Genomic DNA, 27991 nt, shown 5'->3' on the forward strand with positions numbered 1-27991 from the left:
GCAATGTATATACTTATGAACAAATGAATGAGTGTTTTTTTTTATATAAGGTCTTGATAACTTTAGGCAAACACCCTTCTAGTTTGAATCCTTTGATTTGGTTTTAAAAAAAGAACCTCAGTGAGGCACATTTCGTTAAACGGACCCGACAAGAGGATGAAAATTAAATCGGGAATGTTCCCACAGCATGAACTGGAAGTCTAGAGTACTACCAATATCTACACCACTTGGGTGACCATGAGACTGTGTTTTGAAGAGAAAATGGCTTTTAATGAAAAGAGGCTATTTGGGGTTGAATTGTGAGATCTGATACAGTATTTCGCTTGTGGTACCACCTCCGATCCCAACGAAACTTTATATGAAATCTATACTGTAGGTTATCAGGAAAGTTTCGATTGCATCAGTGTCAGCGATGGTCAGGCATTTGACAATTCAAGCAAATTAACTTTGAACTGTAATAATTAAAAAAAAAAAAAATGTTGCTGCTATATTTAGGGGCTACTCTTGCTCATAAACTTTGCTAACATTATGGAAACTAACATAGGAAGTGCAGCTCTTTAAATGAAGTTTATATTTACAGCTTCCAACATGATTTATAACTCCTCTATCACCAAGCCACTTTCATCAGCTGCTGTCGTCCATGTTTAAACACAAAACATCTTTGCAGAGGAAATTCCTTTGCTTTGAAAAACAAACTCATCCAAGAAATTGTTTTTGTAGAACTGAATCTTTCAAGGAAGTTTCCTCATAAAACCCTGGGAACAATAAGAGTCCAACAGAACTATAAATAAACACTGTATCCTCACAGTGCCTGTTCACATTCAACGCCGGAAGAAACAGACTCCCCATTCCTAAATGACCAGAAAACTACTTTCTATTAAAAACATCCTCAACTCATATAAATGCCAAATGCAGCCAATTGCCTCTTCTGAATATCCTCATGCATTAAGAAGTGGAAGCTTAAAGACAACCTAAAATCAGACAAGTTACTGAGTGTCTTCAAAAGAGATTCAAGCATTGTTGTTATCTGTGTCTTATTTGTGTTCCATTCATGGTTTATAAACCATATTACCATTATCAGCCAATCAGTGCTCTGAATTTCAAGCACAAGAGGAGGTATTGCAACGAGTTTGTTTCTGTGTGTGTTAAAACCTATAAATCTTTTTCTAATGAAACCGTTGCCAGGCAGTTTTATTCAGTATTGGGACTGCTTCCACCAAATGGGTAGCCCCAGTAAAATATACTTAAAATGTGTAAAACAGAACTCAAAAATGCAATTCATGATTTTAGTTTATTTAGACATTCAGTTTTGTAAAATAAAACAGGACTAAGTAAGTCAGCTCTCTTGATCACAAATAAAACTGACAGTATTCATTGACACAAAAAATGTCAAGTTTAAAAAAAAAATAAAAAAAGCAAGTCTCTTCATTCAAAAAAAATAAAAGAAATGTCTAAACAAATCTAGTTCATGATGAATGTAAAAATGTATACACTTCACAAGCTGCCTTTCCCTTCATAAGAAAGTACACAAAAGATTTCTAGATACAAAAATGGCATTTGCCAAGTTTAATCATACACAATGTATTCATTCTCACAAATGCAAATTAATGCCAAATAACACTTTTTTTTTTTGCTTGCACCAAGCCCTTATCCATGGTCAAAAGCTCATCCCACTTTTATCCTCAAGGGGTCACAAAAGTGTTCACATAAGCTTCAGTCCACTTCACTTTAGCTGGTACTGCACAATACTGTATATCAAAAAGTTACATTTTATTTATGTGTAACTATGTATTTTCTTCATATGCACCAAAAAAAGCATTTGGTACCTTACAAGACAACTTTGGAGCATTGCTATAAGTTACATCTGTGCAAATGCAGTGGCATAATATTAAAAAAAAAAAAAGAAAAAAAGAAATACAGCTTAAACAAGACAGTGGCAGCATGCTAGCCTAAGAGTGCTTAAAGCTTCTAGTAAAACACATTCTTCAGGTCTGTGCTGTTCACATTAGATTTGCACCTACGAAATGTTGACCTCGACCTTCCTTTTTAACAGTCACGGTGTTCAGATCTAGCAGACACAGAGGCATTTATATACCAAGGTTTACATTCAGTCTTTACTGTTGAGTTTCCTTTACTCTAATGGCTGCTGACGCCCATTTTAAAAACAAGAATTTTCATTTGAAAGTGTCCTCACAGATTCTGCAAGCCTGTCAACCTCCTCTTCTGGTATCCCTGGGGAATCCTGTAAACATCCAGCAATGTGATGACTGGGTACCTCAGAGTTTCACTGATGCTCCTTTAAAACCCCTACACTGGAATGTGTATTCATGCTTTCTGAATCATTCGATCCAGCAGAGCAGTGTGGAGATGAACTGTAAGCCTCCTGTCTACTGGCTTGGACACCTGGGACAGTTGTTAGTCCCTCTAGACTGCTGCTTCCAGTTTGGGCTGCCCCTGGGTATCTGGAGATTTCAGCACAGTGCTGCTTGAACCCCCAGATTGTCCCTCCCCTGGCGAGTCTCTGCTGCTGGAGCCAGATCCCTCTTGTAGGGGGGTCCCCCGGCTCCCCTGCTCTTCCAGAGGAGGGTTCTCCTGCTCGGCCCTCTCCTGGTTCTGGGGGACTTCCTGTGCTGGGGGTTGCACCTCCCCCTGAGGAGGTGCAGCTGCTGTCGCTTGCTGCGATTGGCTTTTTAGTTGGCTGTGACAAAGGGGGCAGGTCTCCTGGACGTACAGCCATTTCTTGAGGCAGCCAGCGTGGAAGAAGTGACTGCAGGGGGTGATTACCGCCGACTTCATATCCTGCAATACACAAAACACTAATATTTAAAAACATTTTAATACTTAAAGAATCCTTAAGGAAATCGCAGACATGTCAATTTGTTATAACAACAACACAGAAACAAAAAACCAAATCCGAACATGCATCCCTGAGTAGAGCAATCACTCAGCAAGAGGTTTGAATTCCAGATTTTTCAATACTGGTTGTGAAGCAGCCTGCAGATTCGGTAAAAATGTTTCCCATGCCATCATTTATAGGCATAAAAATGAATTACATAGTTGAAAATGCTTTGCATACAACAGCTTTGGATAAATAGCTACAATTCAGATGTTTTGGTGAGCAGAGTCCCAACCACAGTATCACTCCTGCTTTGAATCTTTGAACTACATATTTAGATATGAGATATTCTTCGGCTCACGTGACTTACCTTCCACTACATCTAAGATTAATGCTAAACTGGTCATTTTCATCGAAAGACTTCTTGCCTTCTTTGTTCATGTATGTGCCATTCCAACTCGAGTTTACTTAACTGCCTTATACAGAGGAGGAGTATGTATCACTCTGCAAGTTCATGTTATATACCTGGTAACAGATGGCACAGATATCGTTGTGTTTCTCGAGCTGCTCGTCGGTGGCCATGGGCAGGCATTTGATCTTGTTGACAGCGTCTCGGCGCAGCAGGAAGTTCTGCCAGCCCAGGTGAGCTCGCAACCACACATTGTAGTAGGAGTGGATGAAGATGATGGTGGACCCCATGACAGTCCACTCCCCAAAGATGGTCTCCGAGACTCCGTAGACCACCACGCAAAGGGCCACCAGGAACTCCAGCAGCCGGTAGGTGCCGTTGACGTAGTAGATGACGTCGTCCATGTTCTCCACTGGCTCTTTGCGGAACTCCTCCACCATAAACAGCACATAGATTAAGAGTGTGCCCAGCACCTGCCACACAAACACACAGGTCAAGAATGGCCACGTGTCTCTCAGCGTTTCAATTAAAAGAATAGCATCCAATAGAATTGTATGTGCAAGGATGCAATTTGGAGAAATGTAATATAATGCAAGGATGTCCGAGCTAAAACAACATTTACTATAACGAAGCGACCAACAGTACTATTTAAAATCAGTCATCTTGGGCAAAACATGGTGATAATATATACTGCCCGATCTAACCTGGAACAGCAGGTCACTTTGCTGTTACCTGCAGGGAGGTGAGAATACTGCTTGAGATGATGATGAGAAGCCAAAAGTCCATGTGGAAGAACTGGCAGATCATGTAGGCCATATAGGTTGGAAACACCAGGAGAAAGAGACAGAGGCTCACTGCACGGAAGTGCTTCCACAGGCTCCTGCAAACAAAACAACGGTAGCAAGGTTTATTAGTGTGGAATTATAACCCAGGAAAATAACCCAATCAATCGATCAGTCTGTATCACAGTCAACTGACTTGTTCAACAGTGACATCCTGCTCAAGTATCTCGGTTGCAAACGAGCTTGTAGCAGATGTGCTAAACAGTACAGATGTTTGTTTGGACACAGAATTGTGTAAACTTATGTGATACAGTTTACTTTCAATACAGGAAAGCATGAACTGTTACAGACGTTATAGTTAAGAAGTATGTATCATATAGATGTCTAACAATGACTGGCTTCTATCCCACTGGGCCCAAAGCTCTCTGATATAAAATAATCATGCGGTTTGAAAATTGTTGGAAACAGCTGCTGCTGTACATTTTATCCATCGTCTTTGTGTAGTCATACAGATTTTTCTTCCCCAGGGTATTTTGTATTGTCCTTCAGTGGAGAGAACTGTATTTGACGATATAGTCTGCACCAGCAAACCTTGTGTCTACTATAAGCCTTCCAGCAAAGTCTTGCGACTACAAATTACACAGGTTTTATTTTTGTCCAACCCCTGAATTAGATGTAGCTACACACGGTGTTTAACTTCCTCGGGGATCTGGCCAGTTTTCAAGAAGCTCCAGATGGCTGCACTTACTTGTCTCGAGAGGCTCCGAGTGCGAGGACGATGGGGTCAGCAATCTCCAGCATGGACTGCAGGATGGAGGCCACTACGATGAACAGAATGATGCTGAGGAGGAATGCTCGGTGAATCACCTGCAGCTCAATCAGCCCTGTCTGAACAGCCAGGATCAGCAATGTGATCCCCTCCGTCATCCCCCTGCAGAACAACATGGGCTTAATGCTGAGCAGACAGACCAACCAGAAAGGGCGTACCATGTATTAGCAACAAATTAGAGGTGTGAATCAACACACTTAAATCAAAGCTATTTCTCAATCCAGGGTGCAATTGGTACAATTTTTATGAAAGGAAAAGAAAACTGGCAATGCTGCACAGAAGCTAGTATAAAACAACCTATAGCACATTGTACTATAATACTACAGAAAAGATGCTTTGATAAATAGGGGCCATTGGTTGCTAGCCCATAATTTACACTATGAAAAAATTAAAGTTGTATCCACTAGATAGCACTGTTGTACCCAGAGTATAGACTTTGCGTACTTGCAGACACAGCCAACACCAATAATCCTAGTCTAGTAAATCCATTGAGTTTTAAGACCTTGTTACCTGTTCATTGTGTTGTCGTTCATGAAGGCACGGTATCCCTGCAGGTAAAACTTGCAGAGGGTGAGGACACCCAGAGCCACGAAGGAGACAGTGAACACCAAACCCAGCAGAGAGTAGGGGGTGCTGCAGCACTCTGCAATGCTACAGGGAGGGGTGGGGGGGCAAACTGTCTTAATCAACAAGCTATACTCAGTAGATTAATTGTACCATAGTCATTCCATCAAAATGGTAAGTCTGTTACACTGTTTCAAGTCCTGGATCAGAACTATGGATAATTACAATTGGAACTGTGCAATTCGTAAGTATTTGCAATTACAATGTAATTCTAATTGTAGTTGAACCCTGGCACACCACCATAATTGTAATTATACCACAGAATTGATTGATTACAGTTCAGTTACGCATTTGTTGTCATTCGGTCATTATTCTTGTATTTACAACCACTTTTGGTGACCTCATTTGTCGGGGGGGGGGGGGGGTTATATAGTATGTTTCTGTATTTCTACCTGTGATTATTGTTTGCTTATTTGAAATACGTAGAATTGCAAATACTGTAGCATAATTATAACTGAACAAATAAGCCTTATAATTGCACTTGCACTTTCAGCAAACAATTCTGCTGTGATTGTACATTTTAATTAAAATTGACCCCAGGTCTGACTTGGATATCAGCCTCATGGCAAGCCCAGATCAAAACTTCTTGGGTTTCCCAGTAGTATGATATTAATCACTTGACCAATGTAACACACATTTTCATGTCATGGCCCATTAGATATATACAAAGGCATCCTGACACGAAATATGCAATGCAAGAAGTATTTTACACTTTATGTTACATATGACAATGTACGCGCGTGCCCCCCCCCCCCCCCCAATATATATTAATATGCACACATTTTGTTTTATGCACCTATATTATACAATTCAAACAAATGCTAGCTTTGGCCACAAAGCAGAGAATGATATGGAGTTGTGAATGACTGTGCACCTTGTGAGAAAGAAGAAGAGTAGCCTCTCTCTGGAGGTGGGCTGGTCTCTGGTGCTGAAGTAGGAGTAGATCTGCAGAGCGAACAGAACCAGCCAGAAGACCATGAACAGGACCGGCACCACCAGCTGATTCCACAGGGACATGCCCAGAGCCAGGAGACCGTACACCTCCACCACCTGGCAGGACGGCAACAGCACCCACAGTATGAGCACCAAGACCGCTTCATATAGACACACACACACACACACACAGTCAAACAGCATAAATGATAACAGGATAAATGATTTAAACGGATATGCTCATCTGATGATCCGACGTTGCAGCGGCTCACCTGCGCCAGCTCCCTGTATGCAGTCTTGGCCAGGTTGAAGGGGACCAACAAGTTGGAGGCCAGGAAGTAGAGCACCTCGAGGCCAGTGAAGATCATGGCAAAGCGGTTGACGAAGACGATGGTTTCCAGGGGCACCAGACAGAGACGCGCCACCAGGGGCAGCAGGTGGGCGGAGAAGAGCCAGATCTGTTTGGTGCGCATGACGCAAGAGCAGAGAGTGCACACTACCAGCTGACCTGCAAGACACAGCCAAGCAGACACATGCGGATGAGAAACTCACCCGCCAGGGGAACGATACACGCACCACAGGGGGGTCTGCTTTGTAGCAGGTGTATACTAGAGGGTTTCTGAACATGACGTTATTGGTTTTTAACTGGAATGTTTAAAAGGTATCAATTAGATTTTAATTGATGGTGTTCTGCCTCAGTAAACCCACCTGTCTTAAATCTCCCACAAGGCCTCAGACTACACGTTCTTAACACTAAACCAGACAGCTGTGACAGGTGTCTTCATCTCCCTAACAGCTACTAACAATGTGCCCAAGGCAAGTTTCCAGGAACTAAACCCCCCTGTACCTTACAGTACAGATGTAAACTTGTAGTGTACGAAGGCCTACGAAACAAAATGCCATTTGTCAAAAGGCTTCTTTAAAACAGGTCACTATCAAAAACCTTGATAGTGCACCCAGCCCTAGCCTCAAATGAAGGAAAACTGCTTTGATACCCATCCATCAGGGCACAGCAGGAACTCAGATGGGCTGTTGACTGAAGTGCGACAAGCACTTGTATGTGGGTTACATCACAAGAGTCTGAATAAAAGAGAAGCATCTGAGTAGATCAAGAAAAAAAAACCAAAAAACAGCATGGACAGAAAACAGTGGTGAAACAAAGACCACAAAGGGTTTGAGATTTACAACAGGGCTGGTTAACCTCTACTGGATTTCAGTATCTTGTTTTGTTCATTGCGATGCCACTTATTGAGACAGGAATTTAGTTTTCCATGCAGGCTCTAGACAAGTTCTATGGAAAAATGCCCAGATGTTAGGAAATAAATAGATTTGTTTCTTTTGTGCAGAAATTGTGCATGGTTGGCAGACATCACTATGACAGATAAAATGAGGCACATGTCAGATCTCTGGTGTAACTCCTATAACCCTTTGATCATTCATTTCATATGTTCAGTTCTTGATGAATTCCAAAAACACAGACAGACACACTGGCAACCCTCCCTCAACTTGCAGTTTTTCGTATGCATGGTAGCAGCTAGAATAAAGCATTAAACAATATTTGTGTCCCTCAACTTAAACCCTAGACAAGCAAGCCGAACAAAAACTTCACGCAGAGAATATTTAACAAGGATGAAATAAAACTGACAAATTCAAATCAAATGACAAACAGCAAGTGATTCTTGGAAGCATGTCACTCGCATCAAAGTAATCAACTCCAAATTGTCAGTTCATCCAAAGTTCTGAAGAAAGGAGGTAGAGAAAGACATAGAAAAGTGCCTTGAACTATATAAAGTATTCTGATCAATTTGGTACAAATGCAGAACCAAAACATACTTCCTTTTGTGTAGGCGTGCAAATTTCAAAGTAAGGGTCAGCTAGTGAACCACAAGTGTTTGCTATTTCCTGATAACATGAGGCAATTCTGCAAGACATACTGTGATAAACAAAGTACACTGACATAATAATCACCAAGTGGTTATTCAAAACACGCTATACAATTAACAAACCCTACAAGTTTACTTTGGCTCTCTCATAAACCCGTATTTCTTTTTCATTGAATCAAAAAATTAGCAATTGAAAAACAGTCATACAGTACAAAGGTTTCAAAACGAGCTAACTCCTTACCAATGAGTGCAGTTGTGAAGCGATTCATTGTAAGAGGCTCTAGGTATATTGGACCATCATATTCAGATTCCAGTTCGTTCCGCACATAATCTCTGCAATCATAACATAAAAATTGGTTTATTATGTGGGAGATTCAAGATTCTAGATTTTTTTTTACCACAATCCCTTTCTGTTCTTACCTGGAGATCTGATGGCCAGCAAAAAGGAGCAATGCGGTGAGAACATACAGGTAGAGCTGGACCAGCTGTTGCCGAGGCAACGTCAGGAGAACGACGCTTAATATATATCCTGCAAGATAACATGGGGATACTTTAACAGTGTTTGCCTCTGCAGAAAATCAGAAGAAAACATCAAATCAGTAGCCAGTGTTTAAGCAAGGTTAACATGTTTGTGCTTTTGTACTTTTCACGGAAGAAACTGGAAATGTATGCAAAGGGTAACACCAAGAGAAAATGACCCAGTCAGCAGCAGCAGAAGCAGAAGATGTAGAAGCAGAAGCAGCAGCAGAAGGTGGTGGTGGTGGTCCTTTATGATATTAAAACACTTCCTCTTTCTAAAATGTATGCTCATTTATTGCCACTTGTTCACTTCACTCATCCCTAGCAGTGGCTTTTTACATTGTGAACAAAACGTTCCTGCATATTCCTATGTATGATGACGAGAAAGTAAAATAAAATACTAAAAATATAAATAGAATATTCCACATTTTACTAGACTAAAAAGCTTAAAATAAAGCAGATGTGTCATGAGAAATTAGTTAATTTGTTTACAGCCTAGCCCATGTTCTATGCAGTTTATAAAACTCAAATCATTTCACAACATTTCAGTTGTCTTTAAAGAAGCACAGTATATTATACAACTGCAGGTACAGTGTAACCCTGTTGTCTTTGGAAAGGTCAATTTGTAATAGCACCAGTGTAAGAATTCATCCATTGGCTGTACAGCACTGTTATCTATAAAACTGGAGAGCCACAGGGGTCGCTGCCCCACATGGTTACGGAGAAGAGATGTCTGGCTTTGTTCACTTCATCACGCTCCAGTGACCATCGCTGGTCAGGCATCCAATGAGTCCAGGGCTGGTCCCAGGCTGGTGCTGTACTCGCCTCCAGGGTGCAGTAGCTTAGGAACATTTGAGCACTGGCTTGATTGCTGGACCTTTAGTTCTCCAAGATTTCTTTTTTTTTTAAACTGCCCCTTGAATACCCTTAATGCCAATTGTAACACCTCTGTTTTTTTTTGGTGTAAAATAATTAACTCCAAATCCTGAGATGCTCTGGCAAAGAAAATCTAAATGAACCAGTCTGACTGAAGATTGTAATTAATTACATATCCAGGTGGAAGTGTAGCATTTCACAAGAAGTCATCCCAGGTTAATCAAGCCTCTGGCTACAAATCTTTGATTAAAGGAGAGCGAAAGGCCTTTGAATGTAGAAAGCGAAATGGCCTTTTAATATTAGGCCAACAACTCACAGAGGTACTGAATTGATGGTGCGGGGGTGATGTTACCTGATACTTTGATTGGAAACATATCAGTTCAGCGATGGTCAAACCTTTTTAAACAAAGCTATAGAACTTATGTAGTTGACCTTTGTGAAATTTCATCAATCAAGTCCACCATAAAATCTATTACATCTGAGCACTGCAATATCAATATCACTTAATTGTATGCACCTGTGCTGGCCGTTCCCTGAGTAAATGTCTAAGTAAATAATAGTAAATCTCTTCCTGTTTCTTTTTCCATATATAGATCTCTTAACCTGCTAGCCATACATTAACCAAAACAATCAAGATTAGATTATTTGAATAAAGTCAAGAGTGAGCACATCTAGTGCATCTTATTACACAACGTTGTGCTCTAATCATAGAATCAGCCTGTACCTTTGAAAACCCTACAATACGATTATTTGTTGGGTCGTCTTTATATTACTGTCTACTATTAGGCTCTACACTGACTGGTGTTGCATTACAAGGTCACTTACTCCAGAACATTGTAGAATTTAGATAAATTAGTGTTAAATAAATTAGTGTTAAATACGTGTGTGTTAAAGGGCCCACGTTTTGAAATAATTTATGTTTTCAGAAAGCCAATGAAATAAATAATAATAATAATCCAATACATCAAGACCCCAATAACAAGACAATCTATCACTGGTACATCTTAACATTTTTTTTTTCCTTCTTCCGCATCAGTCCACGTCTTGTAGGTTTATTATCAATAAATCATGTTTATGACTTCCTGCCAACACAAAAATGAAATGAAAATTACCATTTAAAATGTAACCTAATCTTTGCGATAACCAAGAAAGAATTCTGAAACGCACAAACGGCTGGGATTCCTCTGAAACAGCTTAATGAGAATTTCATACTGGTTTCAAGAAGGGAGACAGAAAACGTCTAGGATTGGTAAGCAAGGCAGCCCTTAGTTGGAAAGAATGCATACTTAGACATTTTGACATTAATAAAATAAAATAAAAACAAAACATGGCCATTTCACAAGCAGGCATTAACATGTATTGCAGCTATCTAGGCTACAAGCAATCAGCTGCATTTCTTCTTACTCTCATGTCTAATTTGCCACCTGTCAATATGGCACAGACACACCTAGTGAAATGGCCATCCTTTTAAATACTTGATTAGCCAGTGGAGTGTTGTGCAAGATAGAAGCAGCTCAGTACAATGCGTAACACACTGTGCTGCTGTGCTTGCTGACAATTCATTTTTCTGCTCCTGTCTCATAAAATGTACTTGGCGGTGTCTTGTTCTTTCTTGCCCTCTATCAGATTGCGTTGTTCTTTACAAAGCATTGTTCAGGCTACAACTAACCATTCACCTTTACAAACCTTAAGGAAACACACACCCTTTTTAAGGCAAGGAATACGGTTTAAATACTGTGTCTGAAAGTTAACATCACCCTTTAATTAGCAACATGAATCCACTATTTGAGACAACTTAAGATAACTGTAGAAGCAAAAGGAGGTTTGAAGGTTTCAAAAAAAAAAAAAAAAAAACACCCACTCACACTCAATTTTAACATCAGTAGTTCTGACACACACGACTTTCAGTTTGAGGTGCACTCATGCATAGCTGAAATATATGAGCACAGAACTGTAACTAAAGAGCTCCAGCGCACCACAGCAGGCTGAATCCGGAGTAATGCTGTCCCACTTTGTCTCACGAGAGCAGGGCTACAAGTGTCATGAAAACACACCTCTAAAAGAACCAAAACAGGCTAAAGGGTGAAATCCGTGCTGATGACATTGAATTGTATCTTGCTGAAATGAACTGCAACATGAAGGTTAAAACACCACACACAAAAAAAGATAAAAACCTCTTCTCAGACCACAGATCTCTGTTCAGGTTTTGTTTTCTGTGCAGCTGATGACATTTGTAACACACAATCATATCATCTGGGGCAGCTGTACTGTCTAAGGGTGGGGGGGGCTATCATTGTCCTCTGTTCTGGTTACCACAGCTGAGGTCTTTCTGAAACTTAAGCAAATTGTTGACATACCTCCTCCATCACATGATCAAGTGTCATGTACACCAAATGGCTGCATTTACCCACCACACTCCATCGAATCATTGTCATGTATAATATACTGCTAACACAAACAAACGAGGAAAAGCAGGGAATAAAATAATTTCACTTTTTAAAAATAGTAAGAAACCGATCCTTCTTGTTTCAACACCATTCTTAGCCGCAGCCACCTGACGTGTCCACAGCTTGTATCTGCTTGTGTTCAGGTAGCATCCCATTTTCAATATTAAATCTGACGAGGCACCTGGTAAACATGTTGACACCTGAAAGAGACTCAGTGATAGGGCCAGTTTCTTCCTGACACAGAGAAACCTGGCAAAGCAGAGTGAACTTCTAACTGCTGCTCTTAAACCAGAGAATTTCAAGAGCTGCCAAGAAAAAAAATGCTGTGCTGGATCAGTTACAGTACTTTCCACAGCTGCTGCAAACCCTAAGGCAGAACAACAGCACTAAGAAATCCAAATCCATTAATTAAACAGGATTGTATAAATGTATTTAATTAAGATTGTGCAACAGGCTCCAACAGCAGCAGCAGTATATTGTAAGGGAATAAACAGCTGCATTTGGACAAGAAACAGAACTCAGTTCTGAAGCCCAGGACTGGGTACTGGTTCAGTGCGAGTTTCGAGTTGCTTAACATATTTAATGAGCAACAGCCAATTCCCAATATGTACTGAAATGAGCAGTGCCAAGAATCTGAGTAATTGAGCCCAGGCTACATCACATCAGAAGTGATCACACTTAATCAGTATCACAGCATGAATAAGTTTCACCCAAGCCTGTACAGTAGGTTCGCATTTAGCAAACCACTGAAAATTTTACTTAATTACATAATTCATTGTATCTACACACTTGGCGAAATTTGTAATCAAGGTTACTTAAATAATGCTGTCTTTGTATTCTAACCTCCGCCCCCGCCCCCCCCCCCCAAAAAAAGTCTAATTTCTCTATTAAAATGATATCGAGCAGAAAGTAGGCTGTGACATAACTCCCTGTTGAAAGAAAGCAGGTTTGCCTCAGGGCTACATAAATTTGCGTCATGTCATATCCATAGCAAAAACAGAGTTTGGTCAATACTGCTGGAGGCAGGGACAAAGGATGAAAGCAAAGTTTTAAATGTCATAGTAGGTGTGACTGTCTGTGGTTAACATATTTAATAACTGAAGCTACTTTCCAAAGGACAAGCTTACACGTACATTCATATGTAACTGAGAAGCATGCTTTAGACTTTTTTATCATCAGGTATTGAAAGCAGTATATACAGTGAAAACTGAATGAACTCCCATTATGGTTTGCTTGTTTGTTTTTACATCGTGCAACAAAATGGCAGGCTATGTACAATATTTACAAGCAAAATCTATTAGAAAACATTTTGCAGCTATGCCTCTGGTTAAACTTATTTATTCAGAATGATTACGGAACCCTTTAAAATGTAAGCAGTCACTGCATTGCACAGAACAGATGTATGCAAAAAAACAGTGCCTGGAAAGAAAATATTGAAAATGGGAACTGTTCTGAATAGCCGGAAGGCTTGTATAAGACTGAAACTAGATAGTGACGATACCATCAAACGAAGACCATTTCGTACACCCATGCTAAAATTGTAGGTGAACTCTTACACGCATTGACCTTGGATCTACATTCCACTCCATGATCAGTGAACTTATCGTTGAAGTACTTGAAAAAGATACAGTTCAGACATTGCAAGCACACCTTGGAGAAAAAATGTTTAGTTTAATAAGATGTTACGTTTGAATGTGGGTTTGAATTTATGGATGATTTCTGTGTGGCTTCACTTGATTCCGTATTCATGAATTAGAACGAGAGCCTTGAACTGTACTTACCCACATAGTGCATGTTGAGCGCCAGGTATTTGTATTGGAAGAGGGGGTTGTTGTTGAGTGGGCTTTTCTGGATCTGCTGGAAGAAGGAACTCACGTCCCATCGGTAGAGAACATCCAAGAGCATGATGCTGGGCACCCGCAGACCCACGTTCAAGACAGCTTTGAGTTTATCCTTCACTGCCATGTTTCCTGTTCACAATTCCTGTGTTAGACTGCACAAAACAGCAGCAGCAGTATGGTTACTGGGATAGCACAAAAAAATTGATCATCATTTGCAATAACCATCACATGAATGGGTTTCGCAACACATCAAAATCACTTTGTCATTAAATACAGCTCGAATGGCTCAAAATAACCCCTGGAAACCAAGCTGGCTGAATGCTCCAAGTATATATTTTCTATTTTTTTTTTCTGTAAATACAGAGAGCTGAACAGAAAGGTTAACGAGCAGAAACATCTGATTGCACAGCACAAGAACAGAATGCAGGACCCTATGCCCAAAGCAAAAGCCTGAATAATTATTTTATCTTATTCCTCCCTGCTCTCTTCTGGTATCAGGCAGTAAGTATGTAGCCCCAGCTGGCAGCTCTCTGAATGGCTGTAGGCCTAATATCTGGGCTCATCAGATCAAAATCATTTCCAAACCTTGACACACAAGGGGACAGATTGGTGTAAGAATCCCACACTCCTAAGGAGTGTAGACCTAAATTGGGAATGGTTATTCTAAATTGAAATGTTCAATTGCTTCAGTGCTTGTCAAAGTCAAGATCAGATTTTAATATAGAAAGCTAGAGTAGGTGAATATTGGTCTTAGGAAACCAGATCTGGGAACAGAAACTGTCAAACGTATGTCAAAAAAGTACATAAACAGAAGCAGAGATGACACAGAAAGTTACAGCTAAGCTCTTGTGAAATGTCACGGTCTTCTGCTTTCCTTTTAATGCAGCTTAACTTGCAGTGCCTGAAAGATTTATTTCCACAAATTATGCGGGCTCAATTTCTGTTAACGCAGTTTAAAAAGCAGAGTTTGATTTATTTCAATAAGTCACCAATTCATGGTCATTTGTTTCCGGGAAAAAAAACAAAAAATTAAATAGTTTTAACGTAAATGTAAATATGAAAAGATTGTCTTGCTATAATAATTCTTGATTAGACTACACATTCCGAGCATGCAGTGGTTGAACAATCACACAAGAGTATCGATTGCACATCACTGTGATCCCAGAACTGCTATTAAGCACTCTGCAGATCCATTGACCAGGCTACACCACAGCTTGCATGGAAAGCATACCTTTATAGAAAGGCTGGCCCTAGCCCACGCCCCACACAGAGACACACACACACACACACACACACACACACACACACACACACAACAGCCTAGTTCTTCATTTACTTATTACGATGCTTATAATTCCCATAGAGCACTTACGTATGTGACAGATTAGCACATTTCTATTAATCATAGCTCAAAATGACAGCATTTCAATATTGTACGTTATTGCAGTAGATGATTTTCAGTATTACCTATTTGTGATGCGATCGTTATTATAATTTTAAAATCATTTTTTCAAAATCAATTTCAACAAAAGAAACACGGTTTTATACTAGACACCAGTTGTACTGCAGGAAGGAAATGAGCGTGTCCCTTACATACATTCATTAGCTCAGGAGTTATTTTGAGATAAAGAGGTTTTTAGTTAAGTAACTTAAGGTTAAGTTCTGTACAGAATCTTTCAAAAAAAAAAAAAAAGTTCCTTCTAAATTGTATTTCCTAAACTTTCTATATTAGAAGTGAAGGTCATATCTGTTTAATTGCCTTTCTTCGCTGCTTTAACGAAAACATTTCCTGCCACTTTAAGCTTGGCGCACACTTTCTCCAAATGTTTATTTGAGAGCTCTGCTACAGGACTTTCAGTTCCGCATCACACACAGTACAGTGGGCGCCGCCTAAATCGGGGTTTACGCTTAAATGGCATACTCTGGGAGACGGTTCTTCTCAATGGTATTTATGTCGCTTAATTGGGATAGAGTGTTTTCAAATGATGAACGGAGATCGCTTAGGTGAGCAAGTCAGGTTTGCGTAGCACAGTGCACTGAGTAAGTGATTACGCTTGGACTTGCGTAAACCACGTTTAACTCGTAGGAGCTGGAGTTTCCATGATCTCCCTGTGGTTTCTCGGGCTGCTCCTGCAAACAAAGTTGTTGTGTCAACATCGCAGATGCCTCGCCTTGTGATAAGATGGGATTTAATATTTTTTTTTATTTTTATTTCACGTAAAAATAAACAGCGATTAACTTGGTTTAGGAATTTTAAAAAATGATTCATGTTTTAAATTACGTATTTAACATTTAATCATAATATGAGTTCATTATTTTCATTTAAAAACAAAAAACGTGTTATGGTCGTCGTCGTTTAATTGGGACAGTCCCCATAAAGCGGCGCCGACTGCATTCAGTATTTGTGCCACAGTAACACTAGGTACGTTTCATAAACCACCATGTTGCCGAGTAGTTTCGATGGGCACCAAACTATTTTCATTTATCCATAAGGAGGTATGGTAAATAAGTACAACTATTTGTTCTCTCTTAAATAAATAAATACCGGTAACTAATTTAAACATTCACAGTCACAGGACCAACCACAAATGTAGTACTAGGCCACGAAAACTGTATTATTAGGACATCTTATTTTTGACATTTATTTCATAAAAACAAAATGCACGTCAGGCTTAAATAAAGCAGGCAATTAAAGCATGCAGTAGTGTGTTCAAACGTGTTAAATGGCTGTGTATGTACAGTGGTACTGTATTATAAAATCAATAATCATGACGGGTCTCAACCTTACCTCCCCTGGCAACAAACGCGCCATACAAAGTGTGCTAGGTCTGCTGTAATTATTTTGTTTGCATGTGATGATGGTGATGCACTCGGCAGGCAGCGGTCAACATGCTCAGACTAGGCGATGAACTGCAGTAACCTCAACCTCATTTAAAAACGCATTGATGCTTGCAAACATCTCCCTACTTCACATAGGCCATTTTACATTACAAAGCCCGACCACGGGGCACAAGAGATATACACAGTACATGAATTAACTACTGCAACATTTTAATCGGGCAAAAAAAAAAAAAAAAGCCTGCCTGACTCCAGTGAGTAATAAATAAATAAATACAAAATAATAAAAAAAAAAACAATTCCCGTGCCAGTAACAACCTACTCTGCACTGCCATAAAACACGATTTAGTTGATCACATTTACACCCAGAAACTAATTATATTAAACAAACACGGTTAAAACACATCTTTAATCTCGCATTCACGATTGTGAGCAAGCCAAACCCGTTAAGACTGAGCGGAAATACATGCATCAGCGCTGCCACACAATAAAACAGCTAGTGCTGGAACTCACTGAAAAGAGAAACAGAAATAAACCACCTACAATGTACGCACTCACTTTAATGCGTTTCTTTCTAATTCATGAAGCTTCTCCGGTCGAAAATCAACCATTTTAGCTTGGGTCAGCCCAGGCTAGCGGTTTCAATTTTGTCAATAATTCCACGGAGGTAGAAATGCAGGAACTGAACCATTTTAACCAACAGCCATTACTGAGAGTGTAACACTCACGTCCTTACTGCGCATGTGCAGTGCTCCGAAAGGATTACCGCGCTCTCACGTTTACATGCCACGAGTATTCTGAATATTAAGTATTTGGAATAGTAGAATATACCGAATGCTCTGTATACATGCAGGCGGTATTCTCTCATTCCTTTCATATTCTGCGTTTCCATGGTAAACAGAATATTCCTTTTATGCCATTAACGCATGCGTGCCTTGCTTCCCAATGCAAACCAAGCGTGCTGTTTGTTCATTGTAATACTGTTTAGCTTCCTTTGAAGCTAGTGCCTCACAATCACCTCCAGTCTGCAGTGAAATATAATAACCTGGTGACCACTGTTGTGTTTACATTATTGTAATGCACAGCTTTTTGACAGCAGTTCATTTACATTTGTTTCAGCTTTAGGAGAGCAACCATCCTCTTTAAACCAGCCACTAGGTGGCTTTTTAATTTATTTTCTAATCATAAGTGTCTTTAAACCCTCGGTTTATTTGGAATCTTGTAGAAATTAATTTTATTTCCACGACACTTCTTTACTATGTCTGTTCGTTTTGGTCCACTCCACACTGGCACCAGACTAAATGCACAGAATTATAAATGTCTGTTATCATTTGGTGCTGTATTGTGACAATGCCTAGGAATCTTATTAAGTTACCATGAAACTTCCTGACAGAATATTTCTTGATTGACGTGTTAGGGTTTATAGTTTGCAGAAGATGAACGTGTATATCCTTACTTATCGCTGGATATTTCTCAAGGAATGCAGAATCCCTGAAATGTAGGTATAAAATGCTGCAGGTATAAACACTGTCCCAGATCCTTTTTTTTTTGTTTGTTTTGTTTTTAATGTTTTCTTTGAAAATGTGGATAGATGGTGACATGCATTTCGTTTTTCAACTGGCTTTCTAATTCGCAAGTTTAGTTTTTGCTATCTATGGGGAAGTTTGCATTTTAATTGAATGATAAATGCACCATTTGATTGTGATTACTTTATGCAACGTGAGTCTTTATAGCAGGGTGTTTAAAAATGAAGGGAGGATGGATATTGCTGTAAAATGACGTGAATGAAATTGCCCAAACAGTTGCACTTGCACACACTGGGGTCTGTGCAGACTGGCTGGGTGTTTGAATGTTCTACTGCAGTGGCAGGCACGAAGAAGCTGCCCACTGCTGCACTCACTTTGCAATATTCTTGCTGCATAATGCTGCCAATAGAATTGGGCTTGCAGGAGCCTGCCTGATTCTCCAGTGGTTACATTTCATTGACATTCTGGCACGTGTACAGGACAACCACACCTCGGTTTACTCATCAGCATCGCAGAGATGCATTTCACTCCACAATCCAGATGTTCATTTATTCACTACATCTATATCCAAGTATATATATATATATATATATATATATATATATATATATATATATATATATATATATATATATATATAGTTGTTTTTCACTACATAAAAAAAAAAAGATTTTGTATTTATTTATTGAAGGAAACACAAATCTAGAAAGCTTAAAAAGGTACTATATATAGATATATTGAAACACAATATATCTATTACTACAGTGACTAAAATACCCTATATCTCCTAACATTCAGTGGACTGGTCTGATGAGTTCCTAGCCGCTCCCCTGGCGGGTTGTCAATGTGATGTGGCCTGGTTGCTCACTGAGCAGTGCACTGTGGGCAGAGAAATCGAGCCTGACAAAGCAGGCCTGGGTGAATCACCATAAAGACAGAATAGCTTTTTGTTTCTGAATTTCCATTTCATACGAGGTGGTTGACAGGAGCACTGTATATACTGTAGCCTTGACATCTACATCAATATAAGTACATTGTGTTGTCACTTTCTTGGCATATGGGCCTCCATGACATTAATCACCATGACTAAGGAGTGGACCATCACCCAATTAATCCAAAGAAAAGCAGCAGCTTTGTGTCAGACTTTCTCTCTTTCAAAGGCTGATGTGCTCATTTTTCCGAGCCCCTTATTTGATATGTATCTCTTTGAAGTGCCACTTATCGAGATTAGGATTACATCCACAGTGAAAGCTTCTTTAATTCTGACTAAATCAAAGGTCTGGAGAGCTGAAAAAACGGATGTCTGTCAAGGTCAAGTATTGATAGCCTTGTTATTGATTTTATAAAGAACCTTTGATGACAGAGTTTAGTGTAATGAAAAACAAATAATGTCTAGGTGAGTTTAGTTTAGTGTGATGAAAAACAAATAATGTCTAGATTATATCAAATATATTTACAAATGTATATCTGTAATATATCATAGCATGTCTAATAAAGATTGGCGCGCCATGCTGTGTGTCAGTGGTAGATTCTATGGGGGGGAGACAGCTCCCTCAGGTGGTCAGAAGTGTCAGTGCACCCACAGGAAGTTGAAACCTAAGGGCGCTTGGTAACACAAGAGAGCATCACTGGGAGACAGGAAGAAACTGCTGAGTAGCACGAAGTGTCTTTAAGCTGAAATAATTCATTAATTAGGCGTTAAATTACCAACACGGTGCACCATACACCCGGGAGGGGCTTGGTAAAATTCGCTGGTCGTTGCTATCGATAGGTATGCATGCACAACTGTTTGAATCGTATTTACTAAATAGAGGCCCTGTCTGTAGCAATGGTACTAGTCGCTGCTCAGTCAGTCTCAAAATCAATCTGGCTGAATTATACAGCTTTTGTTTATTTACACATGTTCATTCTTTGTTTAATACTTGGATGTGGGCTGGATGCTGCCCAAATAAGAAGTCAAAATGAATGTCCATTGCAGATCTGTGTATTTTTAGAGAAAGCTTTCCGGGTACCGGTAAACACGTAGAAAAAAACAGCTCTGACTATGTATGGTTGATGCTGATGCTGAACATATCGTTATGTTGCATGTGACATGATGTCGATCAAATAATAATATCGCCACCGGATAACGTGCTTTTATTTAAACCCAGTCTCACACAGATTTTAAATGGGGCAGTGAAAAAAATACAGTGTGGTGTGGCTTCCATTGTTGTTTACAACAACCGCAGTACCAGACTGCCCATGTCAAGGTTTGAATTTAAACATTATGAAAAAATAGATAGATATTTGCATAACAGGCAGTGTTTCATCGAATCGTGGCTTAGGCTACTTCAGACAGGGTTACAGGTTGTGAAAATTACATGTTGCAGGAACACATTTTAAACTGCCTTAATAACTAACCAAAAAAAAAAAAAAAAAAAAAAAATAGACATAATCCACTTCGTGACAGCAAGCGTAAATGTACAAAACATAGACATTTCCACATCTGGACTGTAATTTGTTCAACTCAAAAGAGGACTAAAGAAACCGATATATATATATATATATATATATACACACACACACACACACATTATTTTTTAGTTTTAACGATCTATTGTCAGGTTTAAAAATGTCTCCGTTTTTGTTTTATTTCTTTCACGAGACCTAACATTTTCTATCAAGAGGATGTCTGTATCTGTGATAATAAAATGGGGCGGACAAGAATACTCAATAACTACACTGTCGGATGAAGACACAGTGCTTGACCTTAAGCAGTCTATCAAATCCCTAACGGGGGTTCTTCCTGTCAGACAAAAACTGTTGGGGCTGAAAGTAAAAGGTAAGCAGCATATAATTAAACTGCTTTACAGGTGCTGAGGAATATAGACACTAACAGATAGGTATGAAAACGTGTCTGTTTAATTACTGGCATTACTACTAAAAGATAACTGATGCCTGTATTTTGTGAAAATCTATTTTACTCCATATTCCTGCATCCTATGATAAGGATAATTTTGTATCCAGATATGTGCACATTCTTACAGTATCAGCCTCTTTGACTTGAACGTAGGCACAGCATACATGTATACAAATAATACTGATGCAGTAATAATAATAGTGTGCTTGTCTGTGTTGAATATTTCTGCTGTTTCAGGTAAACCTGCAGAAGATGATCTTAAACTGGGCACACTTAAGTTGAAACCGAATACAAAGATCATGATGATGGGGAGCAGAGAGGAGAGCTTGGTAATTCTGTTTGTATACCTTTTATTTGACATTTTAAATTACATTGGCATTTGGTGATGTCTAGGCTAGATCTCAGAATTACATGTATTATTCTGTACTTTAGGCTTGGCACTTGTGTGATTTTGTAAAGCACAAAACAAGTCATTGTTGTTTTGTAAATAGCATGTTAGCAACCAAGTTGCATAGCTGAATGCAACTGAAACAGTGACATCCAACAGTAAAAACAGGTTTCATATGTGTGAACAGTTTGGTTGTTAGCAACTGACTAAGCAAAGTTTGTAAGGTGTATAATAGAAAGACTAAAGGCTGCTTTGTGGCCACTGTCTGCTGTGAGCTGAATATTGTTGAAGACCTTGGGCATGAAGCTGCTTCTTTGTTAGCATGTATTGAGAGAAAAGGCTGAAACATGGTGGGTTTTTAAGGGACTCTTGGATACAGTTGTGCAGATGCTCGCTGTTGAGTCTGCTTTAAAACTACTTCATGCATTAAAACATCATTGTTATTTCAAGTTTTGCCTTTTTTTTTTGTAATCCTTAAGGAAGATGTTCTGGCTCCTCCTCCTGAAAATGAGGATGTCGTCAATGATTTTGATATAGAAGAGGAAGTTATAGAAGTAGAAAACAGGTTTGTATTAAATTCGGATTTCTCCAGTGGACTGGAAAATGACTTTCTACAAACACAGATTCAGTAATGTAGGCTATTTATTTTCTCAATCATGCTATTAACAAAATGTATCTGCAAATGATACCCCTTTGTTATTCTTTACAAATGCGTACTTGCTTCATGTTGTTTGTTTTTTAGGGAAGAAAACCTGGCAAAAATAGCCCGCAGAGTCAAAGAATATAAGGTAGAGGTTTTAAACCCACCTCGCGAGGGCAAAAGTCTGCTTGTATTAGATGTGGACTACACCCTGTTTGGTACGTATTCCTATAGCCCTGCACAGCTATATTTACAGCAAGGTTATTTTTATAAATATGAACGTTATTAATCCCCAAACACTCTTTCTGTAAACTTACCGTTTAAATGGAACAAATTTTAAATAATTTACTGCTCACATGTTACACAATGCAGTTTGCAGAGTACAAGTAACTGGAGTCCCGGCTTAATTATCAGTGCTCTGGTGCATATTAAATTGAAAGACTTCAAGACTACTTCAAGAAATGACTTTTGTTGAGTTTTTCTCCTCATTTTTCCAGACCACAAATCTTGTGCGGAGACGGGGTTAGAGTTAATGAGACCGTATCTTCAAGAGTTTCTCACGTCCGCGTATGAAGACTATGATATTGTTATCTGGTGTAAGTCAGTTTAAAAGTATTTAAAAAAAACACACACTTCTTAAGTGTTCTACTGTACACTACACTTGTTAATAAAATAATGTGACCTGATGTATATTGTTTTATTTTATAGCTGCTACCAGCATGAAGTGGATTGAAGCTAAAATGAAAGTAAGTTTTCAATCATTGGATTTACTTATCTAATTGAATAAGAACCTTTTATTGTTTTGTTAATACCCACATAAAAGGACCCACACTCTTCTAGAAGGCTTTAATTTATAGAAATACTAGTTTTTAGAGTTATTATTATCTAACTTGCCAACATTTCAATCTTTCTAGTAATGATACTTCAGAATGAGTATAATATTGTATTTCCATGTCATACAAAATAGTGCTTGGTTTATTTATTGCAAGTACACATTTGCTGTGTTGGATGCATGCAGCAGATGGCGCTGCTGTGCCTGTCTCGGTTGTTTTGTCAGCAGTAAATTGAGATCAGTTTAAATATACATGTTCTAAAATGCATGTATTGTCTTTCAGGAGCTTGGAGTGACAAACAACCCAAACTACAAGATAACCTTCATGCTAGACAGTGCTGCTATGATCACTGTGCATACCCCTAAAAGAGGTGTAGTGGAGGTGAGCACCATTTACAGGACACTGTTTAAAACACAAGCTATTGCCTTCACATTTACATCAGGTATCCCAATCTGTATACATCGAGTTTGTCCACACCTAGCAATAAATTACAATTTACTGTATTGTTTGAAACATTTCACAACATTTTCACTTCTTCTAAGTTGCTGCCGACTCTACATTACCAATTGCTGTAAAACAAGTAGATGAATAGATTGCTAAATGTTGCATTATTCTTCAGGTTAAGCCTCTGGGTGTAATATGGGGCAAGTATGCAGAGTTCTATAACAAGAAAAATACTATCATGTTTGATGATATTGGAAGGAACTTTCTGATGAATCCACAGAATGGACTAAAGGTAACAGATCTAGCAGTCAAACCAACCGCATGTATATTACCCTTTTTATATCAGTATATCTTTTATAAGAAGCCATGAACTAGAAAGTAAGGGAAGTATTTAAGTGCTATTATTTATGTTCTCTGTTTCATAACTATCAACATATTTTGCTCTGAAGCTGTCATTTAATTTGATTAAAAATCTATTCAATTCTATTCCTTACATTTATTTAATAAGTATGCAACTGAAAACGAATTTAGTATTTAGTTTGCTGTCATTTATTTTTGTAGAATTGGACATTCGGAGGACTGCTCTTTTATTTAATGCGCAACGAAATATATGACCATGATTTTAAAAATGCTGATTTTCTCCTTTTTTAATTGCAGTAAAAGTGATCCGCGCTCAGAGATTTAAGTGTGTTCTTTTTCCCTTTTAGATTAAACCCTTTATGAAAGCACATTTAAACCGTGAAAAAGACAAGGAGCTTCTCAAGCTGTCCCAGTATCTCAAAGAAATTGCAAAGCTTGAGGACTTCTCAGAGCTCAACCACAAGCACTGGGACAGGTGAGGAGGCATTCCATCTATTGTAACACTAGTCTAGCTAACTAAAGATTTTCTCTTGTGATACAGCTGCGATGCAAGGGTTAGTCGGTGCCAGTAATTCAAATGCTTTTGCACCAGAAACACAGGGTCAGAGTGGGAGTTTTTGTTTACAACATAACTGATCTAGTGATGGCAGGATCGTTTTAACTGGAAAATCGATTTCAATATCACTTTGTGTTTTAGCATGCTGAAGTGTGTCAATAAATGCTGGAAGGATGATGCATTGTCAATCTATACTATATAGTCAAATCTACTTGAGGGAACATCCAAATCGTTCTCATAGGTTTAAAACTATGTACACTTTAATACAAGTGTACCTGAATTGTTATTGATTTTATTCACAGGTATCTTTCGAAGAAGCAGAGCCAATAGAACGTATCAGAGATGACCCTCTTGTGGACCATTCTTTACAGGGAGTAGTGCTGGACACTGAAGAAAATGCCCAAGCTACTGCTGTTTCATTATTCCACATTCAGGATTCCCTGCATTCTCTTCTGCTGTACATAAATACAAGCAGGAAAACATGTTTTTATCACAGATCCTGAAGGATTTTCTGCCTATACGGTTTTCATTAATCTGGACAATATCATCAATGTGACACAAACCTGCCTGTATATTAAGGTTACAGGTATATTTGCATCCTAATACATTGATGCTGTTCACAAGTGTAAAGACATCATTATGTGCCCAAAGGAAATCCCCCCGCCAGAGAGTCACACACATGCGCTGAAGTACTTAAAATACAGTAAGATGGTATCAAGTTATCAATTCTACAGACTTTATATATAAAATCAATGGCTTTATTGGTAATCTAAAAATGCGTTACCTTGACAGGTCTGCAAAGATTTTCTACTAGTAATTGTTGCCAGCTGATAATACAATTTGAATTGCCAGTACTTTTTTAAAAAAGGTAAACATTTACTATTGCTGGTACATTTTGATTTTGTTTTATTATTGTTGTTATACTGTTTGCATTTTGCAAGTGGTGTTCACCCAGTAAGTTCATTTGAAAGCCAATTTTACTCGTACTTTGGGTAAATACATTTCTCAGTAAAAAATTGAAGCAATAAACTTTAAAGGGTTTGTAATCCTGACTGAGTTTAGAATATGGAGTTCTGTTAAAATACACTTTTGAATCGGTCAGATGGCGGATCAGGGTTGTGTAATTTAAAGATGAGAGATGTATCAAGCCGCAATGTAATGAGATGGTTTATTTCAACGTGTAGCACTGTCTGGTTCAGATTTCATTTGTTATTGGTTTACAAATGTTAAAGATTTCTAAAATCTCTTTTTGTGTTTTTTGTTTTGTTTGTTTGTTTTTAATGTCACCAAAGCTGCAATTTCCCTTATAAATAAATCTTTCATGCTGTAAGTTTTTGTGGTTCATGTATGTACGTCTGTGTGTGTGTGCGTATGTGTATGTGTGTGTGTGTGTTTATATATATATATATTAGTGTTTAGCATATGTCTAACATGAAAGATTTCCAAGAGATGCTAATCTTGGATATGCCATATGCTTACATGAAGAATTGGTAACTTGCAGCGCACTGTGGCTGACTTTTGCCCAGGCGCGTCTCCATGTTGTTTTGCGTTAACTGCTGTCTGATGGAATAGAAACATGTATGTGTTCAGATTCTTAAAGGGAACAGATGGCAAGTGTAAATAATAAATGAGCTTTTTAAAGTAATATGTCTTGTGTTACTTTATTGAATAACAACGCTCACAATTGTGAGGTGCAGCTCTCTCACAACCAAACGATGTAGAAATAGTTTGAAAGCAGAAATCTTTTTTTTTTAACAATAGTAGATAAAAGAACAAACATGCCAGTACAGTGTTATTGTACCGGGCAGGTAAGGTTACGTTTATTAGTTCTCTAGTAGTTCTTTATCCGCTCATGATTTCTAGTGACTGATATGGTGAAAATACATCATTTTCTAAATTTGTAACTCTTCATTTCAATCTGCAGACTGATTGATTTGATATGTTGACATTATTTGAAATAGTTTTGTTATTCCGTTATTAGTTTTTTACTCTCTTGCGGCACCTTAAATGCCCTAGATTTCTCGAGAACTTTTATAAAACAGTTGTAAGTTGACGTTCAGGCATTCAAGAAGTTTGTTTTGTGCATCATCTTGTCTGTCAGCACACCATACAGATTTTTAACACCAAACATGTTGCTTACATTTTTCCAACATAAAACTGTTGTGGAAATCATGACTACACTGGAGTTTGCTGTTTTCTAACTCAAAATTTCATCAGTACACTTTTCACTGCCCACCTTTGTGTTCAGTTCAACCTTTCATTTCTTAACTGTAAGACAACTGTGACCCACTGTCTTATCCCAGCTGCTCTGCAGTGCTACTGAAGCTAAAAAATTATGAAAACTACAAGATATTGTTCTGGCATGCTGAGTTAATATTTCCCATACTTGTATTATTGCAGAAATCTTGTCAATTAAACCATAGCTATTGTGTTTGTATCCCACATGTATTTATTTTGGCAGGCAAAATGTAATGTAATGTGCACCGTGTCTAAATGATGGCTACCGGCGAAACTGACCACAAACGCCCTTTTACAGTGATGCTATTAATCACACAAGGGGAGTTATTGTTGGAACCACAGCAAGGTATTTTGTTTTGACAGAGGAGACATACGTTGCCATTGATTTACAAAGGTAAGGTTACCCATGTAGTATAGAATCAGAAGTACTGCTGCCATCAAAGCTATTGAGCGCAGACATCTGTTTATACAGCATGGATTCTTCCATCTCTTTCATAGATGAGGGCTTTTTGAAATTGTGAAGGAAATCGCTCCACATTGGGGTTGTACAATGCTCAAGAGATGCAATAACATGCTTTTAATTGGCAGTAGCATATTGCAGTTAAAGGTTGTGAAGATGTTTCACAATACTGATTGCTTCATGACAGGATGCTGGCGTGACTGAAGGCCGTTCACTTTAAAACATTGGGCTGTCCATTATACAGCATTTTACACACTCAATAAAAGAAATTGCTTAGTGTGCCACGTTGCTACAGGGAAAATAGATCTCTGAATTATGGCTTCAGCATTTCAGTTAAGGGACCCTGGTTTGCAGATGGTATGCAGCTGCCACTTAATAATCTAAATCATGATTAGCTCAAACGAATGGCATGCCGCTGTGTACAGTAAAAAGGAACACTTTGATTCCACTCCAGCAGAATGAAACCTGTTTATGACTAAATAAGATTCCACTGTAATTCATTGCTGTGTGTTATATTTTATTTATAATGAGTAGCAACATGTAGTCTTGTTATTTTGTTATATGAGCTTTTGATTCTATACGCTGAGTACAAAAAATATCAGATGCCTTGGAACGTAATAATTGCCCCCATAGGTCTCTCGTTGGTTAAGAAATCCAATGATACTCATTGAGTTGGGCCGCCTTTAGGAACTGCATAAGATGCTACATAATGCTATAGTACCCAACCCCACACTACATCATGAGCACGCAATATGAATTGAAACCAAAAGATTGACATTCCCTTCATTCACAATCACGTTTTCAAAATGCATCATTTAAGTAAAGGAGAT

At 38.6% G+C, this 27991-nt stretch overlaps 2 protein-coding genes across 3 annotated transcripts; one reads left to right on the plus strand and one right to left on the minus strand.

The window, feature by feature from the left end:
• Positions 1-1272: 1272 nt before the first annotated feature.
• rnf145a (ring finger protein 145a) lies at positions 1273-17583 on the minus strand. 2 transcript variants are annotated; one of them, XM_058996887.1, is made up of 11 exons: positions 17361-17583; positions 13920-14131; positions 8717-8825; positions 8538-8629; positions 6686-6921; positions 6355-6530; positions 5367-5507; positions 4776-4958; positions 3978-4125; positions 3362-3718; positions 1273-2799 (listed from the first exon to the last, which is right to left on the minus strand). In XM_058996887.1, exons 2-11 carry the CDS (start codon positions 14101-14103, stop codon positions 2425-2427), a joined length of 2001 nt encoding a protein of 666 aa, XP_058852870.1. In that variant the 5' UTR covers positions 14104-14131; positions 17361-17583; the 3' UTR covers positions 1273-2424. The 2 variants fall into 2 exon arrangements, with proteins under 2 accessions (XP_058852870.1, XP_058852869.1); XM_058996886.1 differs by having other exon boundaries at positions 17376-17582.
• A 2291-nt stretch (positions 17584-19874) lies between these two features.
• Positions 19875-26108, plus strand: LOC117412993 (ubiquitin-like domain-containing CTD phosphatase 1). The gene is made up of 11 exons (XM_034051895.3): positions 19875-20114; positions 20988-21164; positions 21480-21571; positions 22110-22195; positions 22373-22488; positions 22768-22866; positions 22979-23016; positions 23386-23484; positions 23723-23839; positions 24255-24382; positions 24766-26108. Exons 2-11 carry the CDS (start codon positions 21011-21013, stop codon positions 24791-24793), a joined length of 957 nt encoding a protein of 318 aa, XP_033907786.2. The 5' UTR covers positions 19875-20114; positions 20988-21010; the 3' UTR covers positions 24794-26108.
• Positions 26109-27991: the final 1883 nt, after the last annotated feature.

Source organism: Acipenser ruthenus, chromosome 23 (genome assembly GCF_902713425.1).
Source record: "Acipenser ruthenus chromosome 23, fAciRut3.2 maternal haplotype, whole genome shotgun sequence".
Classification (NCBI taxonomy): domain Eukaryota; kingdom Metazoa; phylum Chordata; class Actinopteri; order Acipenseriformes; family Acipenseridae; genus Acipenser; species Acipenser ruthenus.